General features: G+C 42.4%; 1 protein-coding gene across 1 annotated transcript in view; it reads left to right on the top strand.

Annotated features, from left to right (window-relative positions):
* Positions 1–13662, top strand: part of LOC126268112 (F-box/WD repeat-containing protein 7-like) — a 128191-nt gene extending 114529 nt beyond the window's left edge. The window contains exon 12 of the mRNA XM_049973631.1: positions 11751–13662. Coding sequence (XP_049829588.1) covers positions 11751–11917 — 167 coding nt within the window. The 3' untranslated portion in view covers positions 11918–13662. The remainder of the gene's footprint in view (positions 1–11750) is intronic.
* The last annotated feature ends 3663 nt before the right edge of the window (positions 13663–17325 follow it).

The raw sequence follows: 17325 nt of genomic DNA, 5'->3' as shown, positions 1-17325 counted from the left end.
CGTAAGAGGTGACTAAAAGGAGTCCCTCCCCCTCAAGGGGGTAGTTAGCGCCTGTGTCCGGAGACGGACGGTTTCACGACCTATATTTGCGTTCATTTTGGTTTTTCACTTCTGGTTTCATCCTTCCTTTGGTTGGTTCCTTTCTTTGTTCTTCTCCATCTCGCTGTCTTACTTACTCTTCTCCTTGCCTCCTTCTCCTTGCCTCCTTCTCCTTGCCTCCTTCTCCTTGCCTCCTTCTCCTTGCCTCCTTCTCCTTGCCTCCTTCTCCTTGCCTCCTTCTCCTTGCCTCCTTCTCCTTGCCTCCTTCTCCTTGCCTCCTTCTCCTTGCCTCCTTCTCCTTGCCTCCTTCTCCTTGCCTCCTTCTCCTTGCCTCCTTCTCCTTGCCTCCTTCTCCTTGCCTCCTTCTCCTTGCCTCCTTCTCCTTGCCTCCTTCTCCTTGCCTCCTTCTCCTTGCCTCCTTCTCCTTGCCTCCTTCTCCTTCTCTTTCCTCTTCTTCCTTCCTCCCTGTGCGTGCCTGAAGGCCGACCCACGCGTTCGCACGCATAGCCGGTGACGGGGTAACGCGTAATTCCCCGCCCTGGGTAGACAAGTAAGGCACGCACGTACCCCCTGGTAAAGGCCAGGCCCAGAGAGGGGTGATTGCCTGAGCTGACACCTTCCTACTGTGCCGATTGGTCCCTCCGTCCGTTTCTCTGGAGGTGTGACCTGAGGTGTGAACAATCACCTAAGGCGGGAGTGCCCTCTGAGAGGGTCCCCATAAGGAAGGAGCGTGCCATTGGAGATGCTGGCAATCATGGGGGATTCCTCCGCAATGGATTTCTCTTCTTCTTCTTCTCTCTCGACTTCTGCCCACAAACGGAAACTTGACCAGCCACCAGTGACAAAAGTACTACCGCCTGCCCCACAGTTCCTCGTAGTTTCTCGATCTGAGGACGGAAAGGATTTTTCCTCTGTCAACCCTTTAGTTATCCAGAAGGGATCTGTCAAGTCTTGTACCAGGTTGCGTAATGGTACCTTGTTACTAGAAACTGAGAGCGCCTTTCAGGCACAAAAACTGCTTCGGGCCACACTCCTGTACATGTTCCCTGTCCGGGTGGAGGCTCACCGCACTTTGAATTCGTCTCGTGGAGTGGTCTATACTAGATCATTCGACGGATTCACTGACGAGGACATTCAGTCTTTCCTCGCTCAGCAGGGCGTGACGGCTGTCCATAGGGTCATGAAAAAGGTCAACAATGACCTTGTACCGACCCAGACACTTTTCTTGACCTTTGACAGTGTTCAGCTGCCGTCACGCATCAAGGCGGGCTTCGAGGTTATCTCTGTTCGCCCCTATGTCCCGACACCTACGCGCTGCTACCAATGTCAGCGTTTCAATCACACTCGCCATTCTTGTTCCAATGCGGCTACATGTGTGACTTGTGGCAGGGCTGCCCATGAGGGTGACTGTCCACCTCCGTCTCCTCATTGTGTGAACTGTCGTGGTGACCATGCAGCGTCCTCCCGCGACTGTCCCGTCTACAAGGAAGAACGCTGTATCCAAGAAATTCGGGTCAAAGAGAAAGTGTCCACCTCGGCTGCTCACAAGCTATTCGCTAGCAGGAAGCCCACGTTGCTCCCAGCGGGGAAGTACAGTACTGTCCTCGCCTCTCCTCGGACTACCAGGGAGGTGGCGACGCAGACATGCGATCTGACCTTCAGCGCTACGGTCGTCCGTTCGGCCAGTGCTAAGATCGCCCGGTCGTCGTCTCCTCTTCCTCCCGTCGCCCCTCTGACACAAGCACTTTTATCAGTTTCTGCCAGGACGAAGACCCAGAAGTCAGAAGCACGGGCCTTCAAGAAAGAACCGTCTCGTGCAGACCTTCTATGTACCTCGAACCCTCAGCCATCTACCACTCCTTCCACAAAACGGCCTTCCAAGAAGGCTCATAGGAAGCACAGTTCTCCTTCCCCGCCACAGCGCATTTCTCCTCCTGCGCCCCCCAGCGGTTGCCGCCCCAGGCCGTCATCTGTTTTGCCTGGCCGCACCGCTGGTAGCTGAACATCTGGCCATTCACCAGCGGAGGAAGCTCCCCCTTCTGGCCATCTTCACAAGATGGCCGATAAACCTCTAGAACAAATGGACGATGACTGTCCGCCTCCTGCTAGCGGCGGCAGTGCTCGCTCGTAGCCGGGCCCTCAGCAGCCTTCTCGATGACCCCTTCTTGCACCTTCTTCTTCTCACGATGGCACTTATTCACTGGAATATTTGCAGCATTCGTTCCAACCGAGAAGACTTGAAATTGCTGCTCCGCTCGCACAGTCCTCTCGTCGTAGCCCTCCAGGAAACGAAGCTACGCCCATGCGATCAAATTGCCTTGGCATACTACACCTCTGAGCGTTTTGACTTACCCCCTGTGGCAGGTATTCCGGCTCGTGGAGGGGTTATGTTGCTGGTCCGGGATGGTATCTACTATGATCCCATCATATTGCACACCGGCCTGCAGGCAGTTGCCGTCCGCATTACTCTCCCCAATTTTACATTTTCCATCTGTACCGTTTACACTCCATCGTCGTCTGCCGTTACCAGGGCAGACATGCTGCAAATTATTGCTCAGCTCCCTACACCATTTTTGTTAACTGGAGACTTCAATGCTCACCATCCTCTTTGGGGCTCTCCAGCATCCTGTCCGAGGGGCTCCCTGTTAGCAGACGTTTTCAACCAGCTCAATCTTGTCTGCCTCAATACTGGCGCCCCTACTTTCCTTTCAGACACCTCTCACACCTATTCCTATTTGGACCCCTCTGTCTGTACTACCCAACTTGCACGCCGGTTTGAGTGGTATGCGCTTTCTGATACATATTCGAGCGACCACTTCCCGTTTGTTATCCATCTCCTGCATCATACCCCCTCTCCGTGCTCAACTATTTGGAACATCTCCAAAGCAGACTGGGGGCTCTTCACTTCCAGGGCGACCTTTCAGGATCAAACCTTCACAAGCTGCGGTAGTCAGGCCGCACACCTCACGGAAGTCATTCTCACTGCTGCTGAATATTCCATCCCTCACACTACTTCTTCTTCACGCCGGGTACCGGTCCCCTGGTGGACCGCAGCATGTAGAAACGCCTTACGTGCTCGTCGGCGTGCTTTATGCACCTTTAAACGACACCCTACAGTGGCGAATTGTATCACTTACAAACGATTACGTGCGCAGTGTCGTCGTATTTTTAAAGAAAGCAAGAAAGCCAGCTGGGCTGCTTTCACAAGCACCTTCAACAGTTTTACTCCTTCTATTGTATGGCGTAGCCTGCACCGGCTATCTGGCACTAAGGTCCACTCACCAGTTTCTGGCTTGACGGTCGCGAATGACGTCCTTGTGGCCCCTGAGGATGTCTCCAATGCCTTCGGCCGCCTTTTCGCAGAGGTTTCGAGCTCCACTTGTTACCCCCCTGCCTTCCTCCCCCGAAAGCAGGCAGAGGAGGCTCGGCCACCTAATTTCCACTCCTCGAATTGTGAAAACTACAATGCCCCATTCACCATGCGGGAACTCGAAAATGCACTTGCCCGGTCACGGTCCTCCGCTCCTGGGCCTGATTCTATTCATATTCAGATGCTGAAGAACCTTTCTCCTGCGGGTAAAGGTTTTCTTCTTCGTACTTACAATCTCATCTGGATTGAGGGACATGTTCCTGCATGCTGGCGCGAGTCTATTGTTGTACCGATTCCTAAACCGAGGAAGGACAAGCACTTGCCTTCCAGTTATCGACCCATCTCGCTTACCAGCTGTGTCTGTAAGGTGATGGAGCGAATGGTTAACTCTCGGTGGGTTTGGCTGCTCGAATCTCGACGCCTACTTACCAATTTACAATGTGGATTTCGTAGGCACCGCTCTGCTGTTGACCATCTCGTTACCTTGTCGACATTCATTATGAATAACTTCTTGTGGAAGCACCCGACTGCGCCTGTGTTCTTTGATTCGGAGAAGGCTTACGACACCTGTTGGAGGGCGGGCATTCTCCGCACCATGCATACATGGGGCTTTCGCGGTCGCCTCCCTCTTTTTATTCGTTCCTTTTTAATGGATCGACAGTTCAGGGTACGTGTGGGTTCTGTCCTGTCAGACACCTTTCGCCAGGAAAATGGTGTGCCACAGGGCTCCGTTTTGAGCGTCGCTCTCTTCGCCATAGCGATCAATCCAATAATGGATTGCCTCCCAGATGATGTATCAGGCTCCCTTTTCGTGGATGATTTTACCATCTATCGCAGCGCGCAGTTTCCTGGAGCGCTCTCTTCAGCGTTCTCTTGACCGTCTTTACTCCTGGAGTGTCTGGCACTACAAAGAGTTTCTCCCACCGTCCTTACGACTCGGCCCCGTTGCTCTCCCATTCGTGGAGACAACAAAATTTTTAGGTCCTACATTTGATAGGAAACTTAGTTGGTCTCCACATGTGTCATATTTGGCTGCCCATTGTACCCATTCTCTAAATGTCCTCCGTGTTCTCAGTGGCACGTTTTGGGGAGCGGATCGAACTGTCCTACTTCGCCTATATCGGTCGATCGTCTGCTCCAAGCTGGATTATGGGTGCTTTGTATACTCCTCTGCACGGCCGTCCATTTTACGCTGCCTCAACTCCATACAACATCGGGGTTTACGGCTTGCGATCGGAGCGTTTTATACTAGTCCCGTCGAGAGTCTTCATGCTGAAGCCGGTGAATTGCCACTCACCTACCGGCGCGAAATGCTGCTTTGTCGTTACGCCTGTCGGCTTCTGTCAATGCCCGACCACCCATCGTATCGTTCCTTTTTTGATGACTTTCTTGACCGTCAATATGGGTTGTATGTCTCTGCCCTGCTACCCCCTGGAGTTCGCTTTCGTCGTCTCCTTCAACACCTTGATTTTTCGCTCCCTGCAACCTTTAGAGTGGGCAAGAGCCACACGCCACCTTGGCTCCAGGCTCAGGTTCGCGTTCACCTTGACCTCCGCTCGCTCCCAAGGGAGGTTACCCCCGGTTCAGTATACCACTCCCATTTTGTCGAACTTCGTTCGAAGTTCATTAATATAGCCTTCATTTATACGGATGGCTCTAGGACCAATGACGGGGTCGGGTGTTGTTTTATTGTCGGTGCACAAAGTTTCAAATACCGGCTACATCGCCATTGTTCGGTCTTCACAGCTGAGCTCTTTGCCCTCTATCAGGCTGTTCTTTACGTCTGCCGCCACCGACATTCTGCTTATGTCATCTGCTCCGATTCTCTGAGCGCCATCCAGAGCCTCAGTATCCGTATTCGGTTCACCCTTTCGTGCACCGGATCCAATGCTCTCTTCAGCAGCTGGTGGACGACGGGTCTCCAGTTAGCTTTATGTGGGTTCCTGGCCATGTCGGTATCCCTGGGAACGAAGCTGCAGATGCCGCGGCCAAGGCTGCGGTCCTCCAGCCTCGGACGGCTTCTTGTTGTGTCCCTTCATCAGATTGTAGCATGATCATTTGTTGGCGCATTTTATCGCTGTGGCATGCCGATTGGGCTGCACTTAGGGACAACAAGCTTCGGGCCTTGAAACCTCTTCCCGTAGCTTGGACGTCCTCCTCATGTCTTTCTCGGCGGGAGGAGGTCGTTTTGGCCCGGCTACGAATTGGACACTGCCAGTTCAGCCATCGCCATCTGCTGACGGCAGCGCCGGTGCCGTTCTGCCCATGTGGGCAATTGCTGACGGTCCGCCACACTTTAACGTCCTGTCCGGATTTTACTACGCTGAGTCTTGATCTTGGCGTGCCATGTACTCTGGATGCCATTTTAGCGGATGACCCAGGAGCTGCTGCTCGCATTCTTCGTTTTATCAACTTGACACACCTGTCTAAGGACGTTTGATTATGCTGTAGTTTTTTAATCCTATGTCTGTTAATACGTCTTTTATAGTGTTGTCCCTTTTAGTTGCTGTTTTAACCTTGTGCCTCGCGGTACATTCCTAAATTAGTCAGGGCGCTAATGACCATTGTAGTTGTGCGCCCTAAAACCACAAAAAAAGCCCTATATCATATGTCACTAATACATTTATAAGTAACACAGCCGATGCCGAGATACATGCATTCAGCAAATTTATGCCAGATAAAGTTTGGACAGCTGTCTGTCATTGTTAATGTCTGTTAATCCAGAGAGGCAAGTATTGCATGGCAGGGCGGGCACAAGACAACAATATCATGGGTCTCTATTCCTCAAAGTTTCATTCTCATTGGTGTGGGAATACAGAGTACAGCTGCAAGCTTTAAGTGATCAATGTAGGGGGTGTAGACAGTGACACATGTGAATGAATGTCCAGGAGGCATGCACTGGTAGCCAAAGTCGTTAAGGCAACTGCTCATAAGCGGGAAATCTGGATTTAAGTTCCAGTCTGGCACAAATTTTAATGTCACTTTTAGGTTGTACAATATTGTGAAAAGGAATGTTGCTATTCACCATACAGCGGAGATGGTGAGTCCTAGATAGGCACGACAAAAAGACTAACAAATATAGCTTTTGGACAGTAAGGCCTTTGTTGGCTGAGACTGCATTTGTGTGTGTGTGTGTGTGTGTGTGTGTGTGTGTGTGTGTGTGTGTGTTTTTGTTGTCTAATTTTACGAAGGCCTTACTGGCCAGAAGCTATATTTATAACAGTATTTTTGTTGTGCCTATCTGCAACTCAGCATCTCTTCACAACATTGTTACATTCCATCCTGAATTTTCCATTGTTTAATAGGTAGTACAACTATACCTAACACAGCCAATGCCAAGATTTTTGCATTCAGCAGATTTCTTTCAAATAAATTTCGGGTGTTTGTCAGTCATCATTAATGATTTTTTCTTTATCCAGGCATACAAGTAAAGTTTTATTTTTATTCATTATTATAGCATCCAAAATTTTCCTTATAAAATAATGCTGAGTAGTGTCTACATTATTTCAGTGTGTTGGTCATTTTTGCTATCAGCCATGTTCATCCACATCAACAAATTAAACATGAGTATTGTGTTCAATTTTAACATTAAAATTCCTAGAGATTTTAATATCAAACACACAGAAAATGGGGTTCTACTTACCAAATGGCAGTATACGAGAAAATATAACACTAATGCCAGCATTTGAGTTAGTGTTTCTCCATCAGTAGTATAATGCTGCTCATTGTTTTCACATGTCTACCTTGTTTTCAGTCTTTGTTTCTTGTCTCCGACCTAAAGCTTATGGTGGTTATCATATTTCCCTTCGTCCTGTCATGTCATCTCCCTTGACATTAGTTTCTGGGTGTCCTATTTACTTAATCTCTTCAATGTACCTGCCCCCCCCCCTCCATTTTGTACTTCCAAATAGAACAGTTTTCTCTCAACTATCAAGATTACACTTTAAAAGTAACTTTGCTTTATTTACATTTATTAATCATAAGTTACAAGAAAACACTCCTGTAAATCTTGCCTGGTTTCATGTTTGAGTGAGGAGGAATACATGCTTACCAGTAATCAAAACAGGAATGAGCATGACTCCAGTCCAAGAACAATGCATGATAATTTTTTTGAGAATGCTGGGCACTTGTGAGATGAGAGAATAAAACTAATAAAAGCCTAAAGGTTGGTTGTGTAGTAGTAGTAGTAGTAGTAATAATAATAATAATAATAATAATAATAATAATAATAATAATAATAATAATAAAAAAAAACCCCGTGGAGGCCCGGGAAAAGAATATGCCTTCTGTATGTTCTGCCAGTCGTAAAAGGCGACGAAAAGAACAAACCACTAATACGGTTAAACCCCCCCCCCCCCCTTTTAGTGTGATTAGTTGGTTCAGGACAGAACTAATGAAGCCTAGGACAAGCGCTATCATGGTCGGGGACGACGCTTGAACCCTATACCCGTCCACAATGGTAACGACACTGCTAGCCACATGGAAAATGATTTAAATCCAAATAGAGGTGTTTTGCAGGATATGCTTCCTGCAACCATTCTAGAAGGAAAACAAAGACAGAGGATGAGATGGTCAGATGAAGTTAACAGACACCTCATGTTCTGTTATTACCAAGCAACAAACTTAGGAACCAACACAACTGGATACAGATCACAAGTATACACAACATTTATTACCAGATACCCAGAATTAAAATTTTTAACAGAACAACGACTAGCTTATCAGATCCGTGTAATAATAAAAAATAACAGGATACCCCAGTCAGAATTACAAAACATCAAACAACAAGTACAACAAATACTGGAACAAAATAATGTGCAATCAGAAAAAGAAGAAAATACAGTAATGGACTCAAACACCCCAGAGGAAACAAACCAAGAACAACACGCATCAATTAAACAATCGGAGGAAAACGAAATCTTAAGACAGCCGCCAGAACAGGCACAAATAGAACACGAAGTGACACACATGTTAGATATAGAAGAAAAATTTCAATTGACATATATAGAATACAAAGACACAAATACAGACATTAGACCATTCTTGCATAGACCACCAAATAACCCACAAGTCAAAACAACAATAACAACTATCAACACAATCATACACAACAAAATAATTGAAAACACAACTATGGAAGAGTTAAAACTACTGGTTTATATAGGAGCACTCACTACACTAAATATACACACTAGGCAAAGATCAGAACCAACCAACACACAGAAGAAACCCACAAAACCAACATTGCAACACAGGCTACAGATCAGAATAGAAAAACTGAGAAAAGACATCGGACAGCTAACACAATTTATAAGAAATGAAATGTCAGACAAAAAACGAAAAAGGTTTGGTAAAATCTCACAACAAGAAGCGATAGAGCAATTAGATGAAAAGAAGCAGAAATTACAAGCATTGGCCAAGCGACTTAAGAGATACAAAAAAAGGGAAAATAGCAGGCAACAAAACCAAACATTCAACACAAACCAAAAGAAATTTTACCAGAAAATAGATAACACACACATTAAAATAGACAATCCACCAAACATAAGACATGGAACACTTCTGGAGCAACATATGGTCAAACCTGGTACAACATAACAGGCATGCATGGTGGATACAAGCAGAAACAGACACAAACAAGATGATACCACGAATGCCTGAAGTGATAATTTTGCAACATGAAGTCACCCAAGCAATTAATTCTATGCATGATTGGAAAGCCCCTGGGAAAGATAAAACAGCAAATTTCTGGCTAAAGTAGTTCACCTCAACACATTCACATCTAACTAAATCATTTAACAATATGAATATAATAGAGGGAAACATTCCACGTAGGAAAAATATATCTAAAAACAAAGATGAAGTGACTTACCAAACAAAAGCGTTGGCAGGTTGATAGACACACAAAGAAACACACAAAATACTAGCTTTCGCAACCAATGGTTGCTTCGTCAGGAAAGAGGGAAGGAGAGGGAAAGACGAAAGGATGTGGGTTTTAAGGGAGAGGGTAAGGAGTCATTCCAATCCCGGGAGCAGAAAGACTTACCTTAGGGGGAAAAAAAGGACAGGTGTACACACACACACACACACACACACACACACACACATATCCGCACATACACAGACACAAGCAGACATAATAGGATGCTTTCCAGTGTCAGCTTCATACACACAAACCACCGGTCCATTATTCATGGAATTGGATGACCTGTGCATAGACATCTGATGTCATGTACCTCCAGAAACCTACCAAGAACTCGTTAAATCCATGACATGCAGAATCCGTGCTGCATTGTGTTTCAGACAGGGACCAAAACAAAATTTAGCAGGTAGTCATAATGTTTTGGCCCATTGGTGTATGAACAACCAGAAACAAAACTGGAATCTGTATGTCATTTATTCATATCCCTATGATGAATGAAATTAATTTGAATTCCAATCTTCATAACTGGCAAAAGACAGTAATTGTTATGCAAAGCATCAATCAAATCAAGACCTTTAAATTTGCCCTACTAAAAGTGCTTTTCTCGTGGAAATTCAACAAAGCTAACACTCCGCGGAATTGTCCCAGAACTGGATGTGACCACCTCGGTTCTGAGTTGAGTGGAAGGGATCAACAAAATATATTGGTATTTGGGGGAGAAAGTTTGTGATTGAAATTTCGTGAAATGATCTCATCAGACAAAAGACTTTGTTTTTATAAATGCCTCCCTAACTCACTTATCATATCTGCGATAACATAAAACAGGCTTATCTTCAAACTTTTTCGGTTCCCCATCAGTCCCATTCGGTAAGGGTCCCATACCACTGAACAGTACTTCAGAACAGGACTGAGAAATGTAGTGTAGGTACTCTTACATAGGTTTATTGTACCATCAGCTGCTGTGCCAGTAAAACTCGGTCATTGGTTTGTCTTTCCCACAAAATTTTCTATATGATGGTTCAAATTTAAATTGTTCTTAACTGTAATTGAATTTTTAAATTTGTGTAATTCATGAAACCACAGTTAAACAATTTTTGATATGCATGTTGAAGATTTCACACTTTTTATTGTCAAGAGTCATTTGCCACATCTTGCACCACGCGGATATCTTCTCTGAATAATTTTGAGATTTCAAACAATGGGAAGTCCAGGTTGATTGTCTAACAACTTCACTAGGTGATAAATAATGGTGTCATCTAAAACAATATAAAATAGCCGCTTAGATCATCTCTTAAATCATTTATATAGATAACAACAACAAAGTGCCTATAACACTTCCTTGGAGAACCCCAGATATAACTTCTGTCTCACTAGATGACTTCCCATAAAGTACTGCGTACTCTTATCTTTTGGACAGAAGAGCTGGAAGAAAGTGAGTGAGGAATTTATGTAATTGCTACAGCTCTGACATATCATTTCCATAGATACTGTGGAGACAAGATTGGAAGGCAAGAGATGAGGTACTGGCAGAACTAAAGATGTGAGAACGGGGCATGCTCATAAAAGGCAAAGGTCCCGGGTTCGAGTCTCAGTCCAGCACACAATTTTAATCTGCCGGGAAGTTTCATATCAGCACTCACTCCACTGCAGAATGAAAATTTCATTCAAGATCTGTTTTTGTGTATGTGGATCAGATTCCATATTAAAATGAGTTCCCATAAATGACTGACTGTTGGAGTCAGTTCAGAGAGCAGAGGACTACAGTTAATATGAGTCTGTGCTGTCCTTGTCAGATTTCATGTTAATGACTATTTAACTGCAATTTTTAAGTGATACTTGTGAAACTTCGTGAATACAGTCTTGGAATGAATTTTTTTATAATATACCTGTTTATCTGGTTGACTAAGCTGGTTGATGGAAGAGTGTTTCTGAGCTGGCACAAGTGTATTTTGCAAGGCTGCAGGATTTTCAAGTCTAAAAATTCCTACTGAAAGAGTACAGTTGTTGGGTGTTGCTGCTGGTTGGAAAAAATTAGTTAGAAATTATTTTCTGGTATATAATTAAGTAACTTTTAAGTTTAGCCAAACCTAATTAGGATTTCCAGGATGTTTTCCTAGAATCCCTGTTGTATTATGGTCTGACAGTGGGTGGGTGGCTATCTAATCCTAAAGGATTGTGGCTTTCAGCTTGGAATTACTATTTTTCTCCATTTTCATTTCCTTTCAGTTTGCACTTTTGCTGTCCTAAACAAGGCTACAGTGGATTGCTAAACAGCATAATTTTAGTTACTTGACAATATTATGTTCTTATATTTGTCACAACTAATAACCAGCAATGCTCAACAGTTGAAATGATTCTTATAAGTGAGAAATAAATTAAATTTGTGCAATGACATGTGATATTTGGTTTTTGTTTTAGGTGAGTTTATCCGTAATCTCGTTGCACTGGAGAGTGGAGGCAGTGGTGGCGTTGTGTGGCGAATTCGGGCAAATGAGACTAAACTTGTGTGTGCTGTTGGTAGTCGAAATGGTACTGAAGAAACAAAACTGCTTGTGTTAGATTTTGATGTGGACCCCAAGCAATGAATGTTCATGAGCTCCAGTCCATAATGAGCTGTTGGAGGATCTATATACATTGGCATTCACAGTGGGTAGTGTCGACTGAAATGAGCTCATAATTTACCCACTGTGCATAATGCATCTTCATCTCACAGGGACAATTCATGTGTTATCAGACTTTTTTCTGATAACCAGCTTTCATTTTAAGCAGAAAATATCAGACACAAGTATTTATTTTAATGAGTTGTCGACTGTTGTGAAGCACTTTTTTCATTCTTTGCAGTACCTTCTGCCAGTGTATATTTCTGTATCCTCATTTTGATATGGCTATTTTGAATTTTTTAAATTTCGTTTACAACAGATACCTTCTTGCAGAACCTAAGAAATAATGTACCTTTTAATTTCTTTCATATATTGGAATGTACAAATCTGTGTGTTGAAGTTTCACAAGTGGTTCCAAATTGCACTTCCATCTTCCCCTCCCCTTGTGTGTGTGTGTGTGTGTGTGTGTGTGTGTGTGTGTGTGTGTGTGTGTGTGTGTGTGTCCATCCTTAAAATGGGGCAGGGACAGAGGAATGACAGGAAGATGATGTCTTAATTTCTCGTGCTCTGCCAATGTTCTTGTAGTTCTAGGTCTGCAAGAGAGTTATTTGCTGTACTTACAGAAAGCTTTCAGAATTTTAAAACCTAATTTAATGACTTAAGTGATTAGAACAAAATGTACTGATCAGTATGTGGTATCTTAATGTATCGTGTGATACTAAAATTTTGATACCTGGAGTTCCAGGCTTTGTGGAGGCATTTCTTTTAAATCAAGTGCAGGACACTCTAGAAAATTTTAAATTTGATTTTGGCACTGTACTTTGCAGCTGCTCCCAGAGGTTACCAGGGAACAGAAGTGTAATAGAAATTTTGTTAGTTTTGTTAATAAACTGTTCCATCAGTGTAATTCACTAATCTGGGTAAAATTTACATATTGAGGCTGCCAGCAACTGGTCAGTTCAGTTGAAAAAACCTTTACAGAAATCTTCAGGAGTAATATGTTGCCATTAACTATTTTAAGGCCAAATCATTTGTAAAAAAAATTTTTTAGTTACTTGTAAATCAACTGTAAATATAACAGTCAGAAAGTTAACTGTTGGTTGTTTTTTACTCATTTGTTGAAAATTATAAAGCTATATGCTGAAGCAAGAAGCCTGTTTTGCATAATGCTGTGAAGTGGTGCATGAAAACATATACTGTAAGATCTGCATATTTTACATCGAATGTGTAACAATAAGCGAGGGAAAATTGAGGAAGATAACTTTTAAATCTCTTGTTTATTTCTGACAGTGTAAGATGTATTTAATACTCATGATTTCTTTTTTCCTTCCCTTTTTTACCCCTCTTGTAATACATTTCTTGTCAGATTCTAGTATATCTTTTGTATCATGAGTACACATGAGAAACATTGCTCAAAATCACCTTTTTGTAAAATGTTATGTAATATACATGTAATAAACTGTTTACTAGTGCAACATGAACGCCACATTATATCGCATAGTTGTTTCAATTCATAACCACAATCTCCAAAGAGAAGGGAGAAACGTGAGTGACAAGGGAAATTTCTTGGTTTGAGAACATGATTTATGATCAAATACGTTAATGTGCAATTTCCAAGAGGATGAAAGTGAACTTTATTTATTTGCAGCTATTAAATTCATAATTATTGTACATTTTTAAATGACTGAACTGTACTTTTGTGCTGTAATTAAATCTTTTGTTAAAAAGTATTCTAGCAGTGTGTTGGAAGAGTCACTATTTATTCAGCAAGAAAAAAAACTGTGTTGGCGATCAATCAGTAATAGTGCAAATTATCAGGATGACAAAATGTTTCTCTAAAATCTTTGGTAACCCGCAGTAATATCTTTATTGTTTTATTCATTGTACCCGCAAGAAACACATTATTTTAGTAACATCATTAGTAGACAATGGCTCAGCTGAATGCTTTGCAGGAGGAGTCAGTGTTTTAATAGGATGATTCATTATATTAATTATCTGCTGCACATTAAGGTTCCTCATTAAGAGAATAATGCATTTGCTGTAATCATTCAGCAAATGATCGTAAATCGATGTTTGCAAGAGAGAGAGAGAGAGAGAGAGAGAGAGAGAGAGAAAAGCACATCCATATGAAGGTAATAACAGCAGTGGAAAAGGCAAAAGCAAGAGAGCTGCACCTTGTTTCTTGTGTTTCAAAGAGTTTAATAGTCATGATGTTTTTAGTTGTAAACTTGAGCACCAAATGCCCACACTTTTTTCTGCCTTTCTGTTTGTGTTCTTTTGTTGTCATTATATTTTCAAACATTAGCCTACTAATCCTCCTAAAGCTTCAAAGCTTTTCATTCAGCCTTTAAGAAGGCGCTTGCTAAAAATGACTTTCGACCAAATTAAGAACAATGTGTGACAGTAACACACATTTGAGGAATCAAAAATTGGATCATCTACATATATGTGTGTGAAACAATTTGTGCTCATCCATTGGGCAATTAGATTTTCCCAAGAGGCTTGTTAGTTACTAGCTATTTCTCCCAGCTGTTGTAGCATATCATACAGCATCACATGAAACATTTCATTGACTTTGAGCAACCAAAGAGTGTGACATAATTGCAGTTCTTTTCATGAAAATGTGATTCTCATTTACTGTACTAAAATAGTTAGAAATACGTACTCATTCAAAGTAAAATAAGGTCAGCGATAGGGAGGACAGGAATAATTTACTTTCATGTATTTCTTTTACATTTGGATAACTTGTTAATACTGACCATAAATTACAGTTTTGCTTCATCAATTACACTTTAAAGTAACTGAACACCCAAGTCCCTTAAATATAATTGAAAAAGTATAGAAACTTGTGTAAAAAAGAGAAAAATTTGCAGTTAAGAAATTAAACCATAAGAGAACTTGCTTGATGTGCCAAATAACAGTATAAGAGTGCAAATCACATTTTTTCAAGAAGGAAAAAAGGTTTTTATGTTGTAAATGTTGCAGTGCCCCTATTTAAAAACAATCACCTTCAAACCATTAAAATGAAATGCACATCTTTTGTATTTGTGGCATTCTGTTTTACTTATGTTTAGTTCATGTAACAGTTCACCATCTTCTTTTTGGTTTGCATCTGTGAGGTTCCTTACTCCATTACTCATGGTCATGAATTATTGTCTCTTCCCCCCCCCCCCCCCCCCCCCCTCGGTGTGCTGAAGTTCTCTTTCTTTGACCACAACCTAGGTTGTCAACAGAGTTACAGGCATTTCTCAGCTCCCTTTCTACAGTCAGTGGGTTACAGTATTTTACTGGAAACAGAATTGGTTAAGAGTTGAGGAAATGATTATATTCTGGCAGAAATATCTACTTTTCATGAGATTAGCAAGCTTCACAGAGCAGTGTCGTTGGAGCCCATTCTCACAAAACTAGTGAAAAGCTTAAATGTTCTGCTGCAGGTGCACACTTCTTAAATTTAAGCTGTCCTGAAAAGCAGCTTTAGTCAACAGCTAATATTTTATCTTAGCGATACGCTAATACTGTCCATTAGCCTAAGGTGAAATTTGACAGGCTTGAAATTATTAGTGCACTGTAAAAGTTTTATAGTACTTTTGATGCCAGTGGTTAAGTGAGTTGAGGAGAAAAATATAGGAGTTTGTTATAAACCATTTATACTTCCATACAAACATCTCGACTGAATTTCTCTTGAAGTTTGTTGATGATTTGAAGCAAAGATGAGGAGGATGAGCAAACTGAGCAAGTGAAGTGAGAACTACTTGTGAGTGACTGAATTAGATAGCTGCTGTATTGCAATGAGAGCACTCCTGGTGAATGGAATAGGTCAGTGTGTCATGTGATTTTTGTATTCAGACCTCCTTCCGACCGTCACCTTGACTGTTGGCAGTAGGATGGGCAGGACATACTATATGAAGGCATCTGATTGTGGTCAAATGATGGATGCTTGTTACATGCAAGTGCACAAACAGAAACTGAAATGCAGAAATGAAATTAAATTAGAATACAAACGTTTATTGCGATATTCTCATGTTACAACCTAGAATGGACAGACTATAATTTGTCTGGGTCTAACATCAATCTAAGGGAAAAAGAAGTAAATTTCCCCTCCAGCTGTAGTCAGACCTTAATATGAAATACAATTTCTTTACTTCAAAACATATGCTTAATTACAGACATGCATAGATATGCGATTTGCTCAAAGCAACAATTTATTTTAGTTTCATTACATTGTTCTGAGCCTTTTCTCTCTCTCTCTCCCCCCCTGACAGTTACTGATTGTTGTTTAGAAGTCTTCCACAGATTGGCATCCTGGAACTGCGTGTGCATTAAAAAAAACTCTAGAATTGAAATGTGTTCAAAGTATTAGTTTTTAACTGAAGATGGTTGAGCTGTAGCATGCTTGTCATAAGTATGTAGAAATTAAAAATGTTAACATGACATGTGATGCACTTGTAGTGATACATGCCGAAAATCAAAAAGAATTTAGTTCATAAATGTTGCACATACTTGTTTGGTTGCTATGGACCAGTGTGCACAATTTATATTCACAATTAAACAACCGCAGAACGAGATTAGTTCACAAAAGCTGAAGGAGTGAGGTGGGGATGAGAGACCAAACTTTGATGATGAAGAACAATACCAGAAAGTCCAAATGCCCTCAAAAAGTTGTTACCATCACAGTAACTAATAATGCTTATAGAGGTTTGTAGGGCATTCCAGTAGAGACTAACTAGTTTCCAGGAGTATGTCACGAGGATGATATCAACAGTCGTCATATGGGGAACTATATAATGTTGGGGCTCCTAGCCATTGCTTAATAAAGGCATTCTGAACTCTTATGTGGCAGGACCAGTGGAGTCACTGTTAGCACTGCCTATACAGTGTTGCCAGGTATCACAACCTCTTTTGACTTGATAATGTTTATATGTTAATGAGGAATTAATTCCATTATACAGATGAGATGTAAGGTGTCATAACCCCCTTCCCAGTTGGTTAGTACAGCCAAATATGTCGGAGACCGTTACAACGAACTAGACAGGGGAGTTCAGCTGGATGTATGTCTTGCCAATTGCTTCTGCTGGAGGAGGCTGCATCTCCACATCTGGTGTTGGCAGGGATGTAGGAGTTGCCATGTTCATCTCCACCTCCGAAGATAGCATGTGTCGAGCGTCAAAACCTTGATGGTGGGAGCAGTGAGCAATTCACCGAATATCATGCCATCATGTACCTCAGCATTGTCATTCTCGTAAATGGCCATCAGACAGAATGAGAATGTGCCAAAAGTGGTACTGGGCTGGAGCCAGAATTGGAGGAAGCCAGATTGTTAGCTCAGTAGATGGAAGGCGAGCCTGGAGCTTATTTGCATATTGCATCAAGCATGCCCCATTTGCTGCCCAGAC

Source organism: Schistocerca gregaria, chromosome 4 (genome assembly GCF_023897955.1).
Source record: "Schistocerca gregaria isolate iqSchGreg1 chromosome 4, iqSchGreg1.2, whole genome shotgun sequence".
In the NCBI taxonomy this organism is placed as follows: domain Eukaryota; kingdom Metazoa; phylum Arthropoda; class Insecta; order Orthoptera; family Acrididae; genus Schistocerca; species Schistocerca gregaria.
Note: the sequence above shows the minus strand (reverse complement) of the source record. Positions and strands in the feature narration are given on the sequence as shown.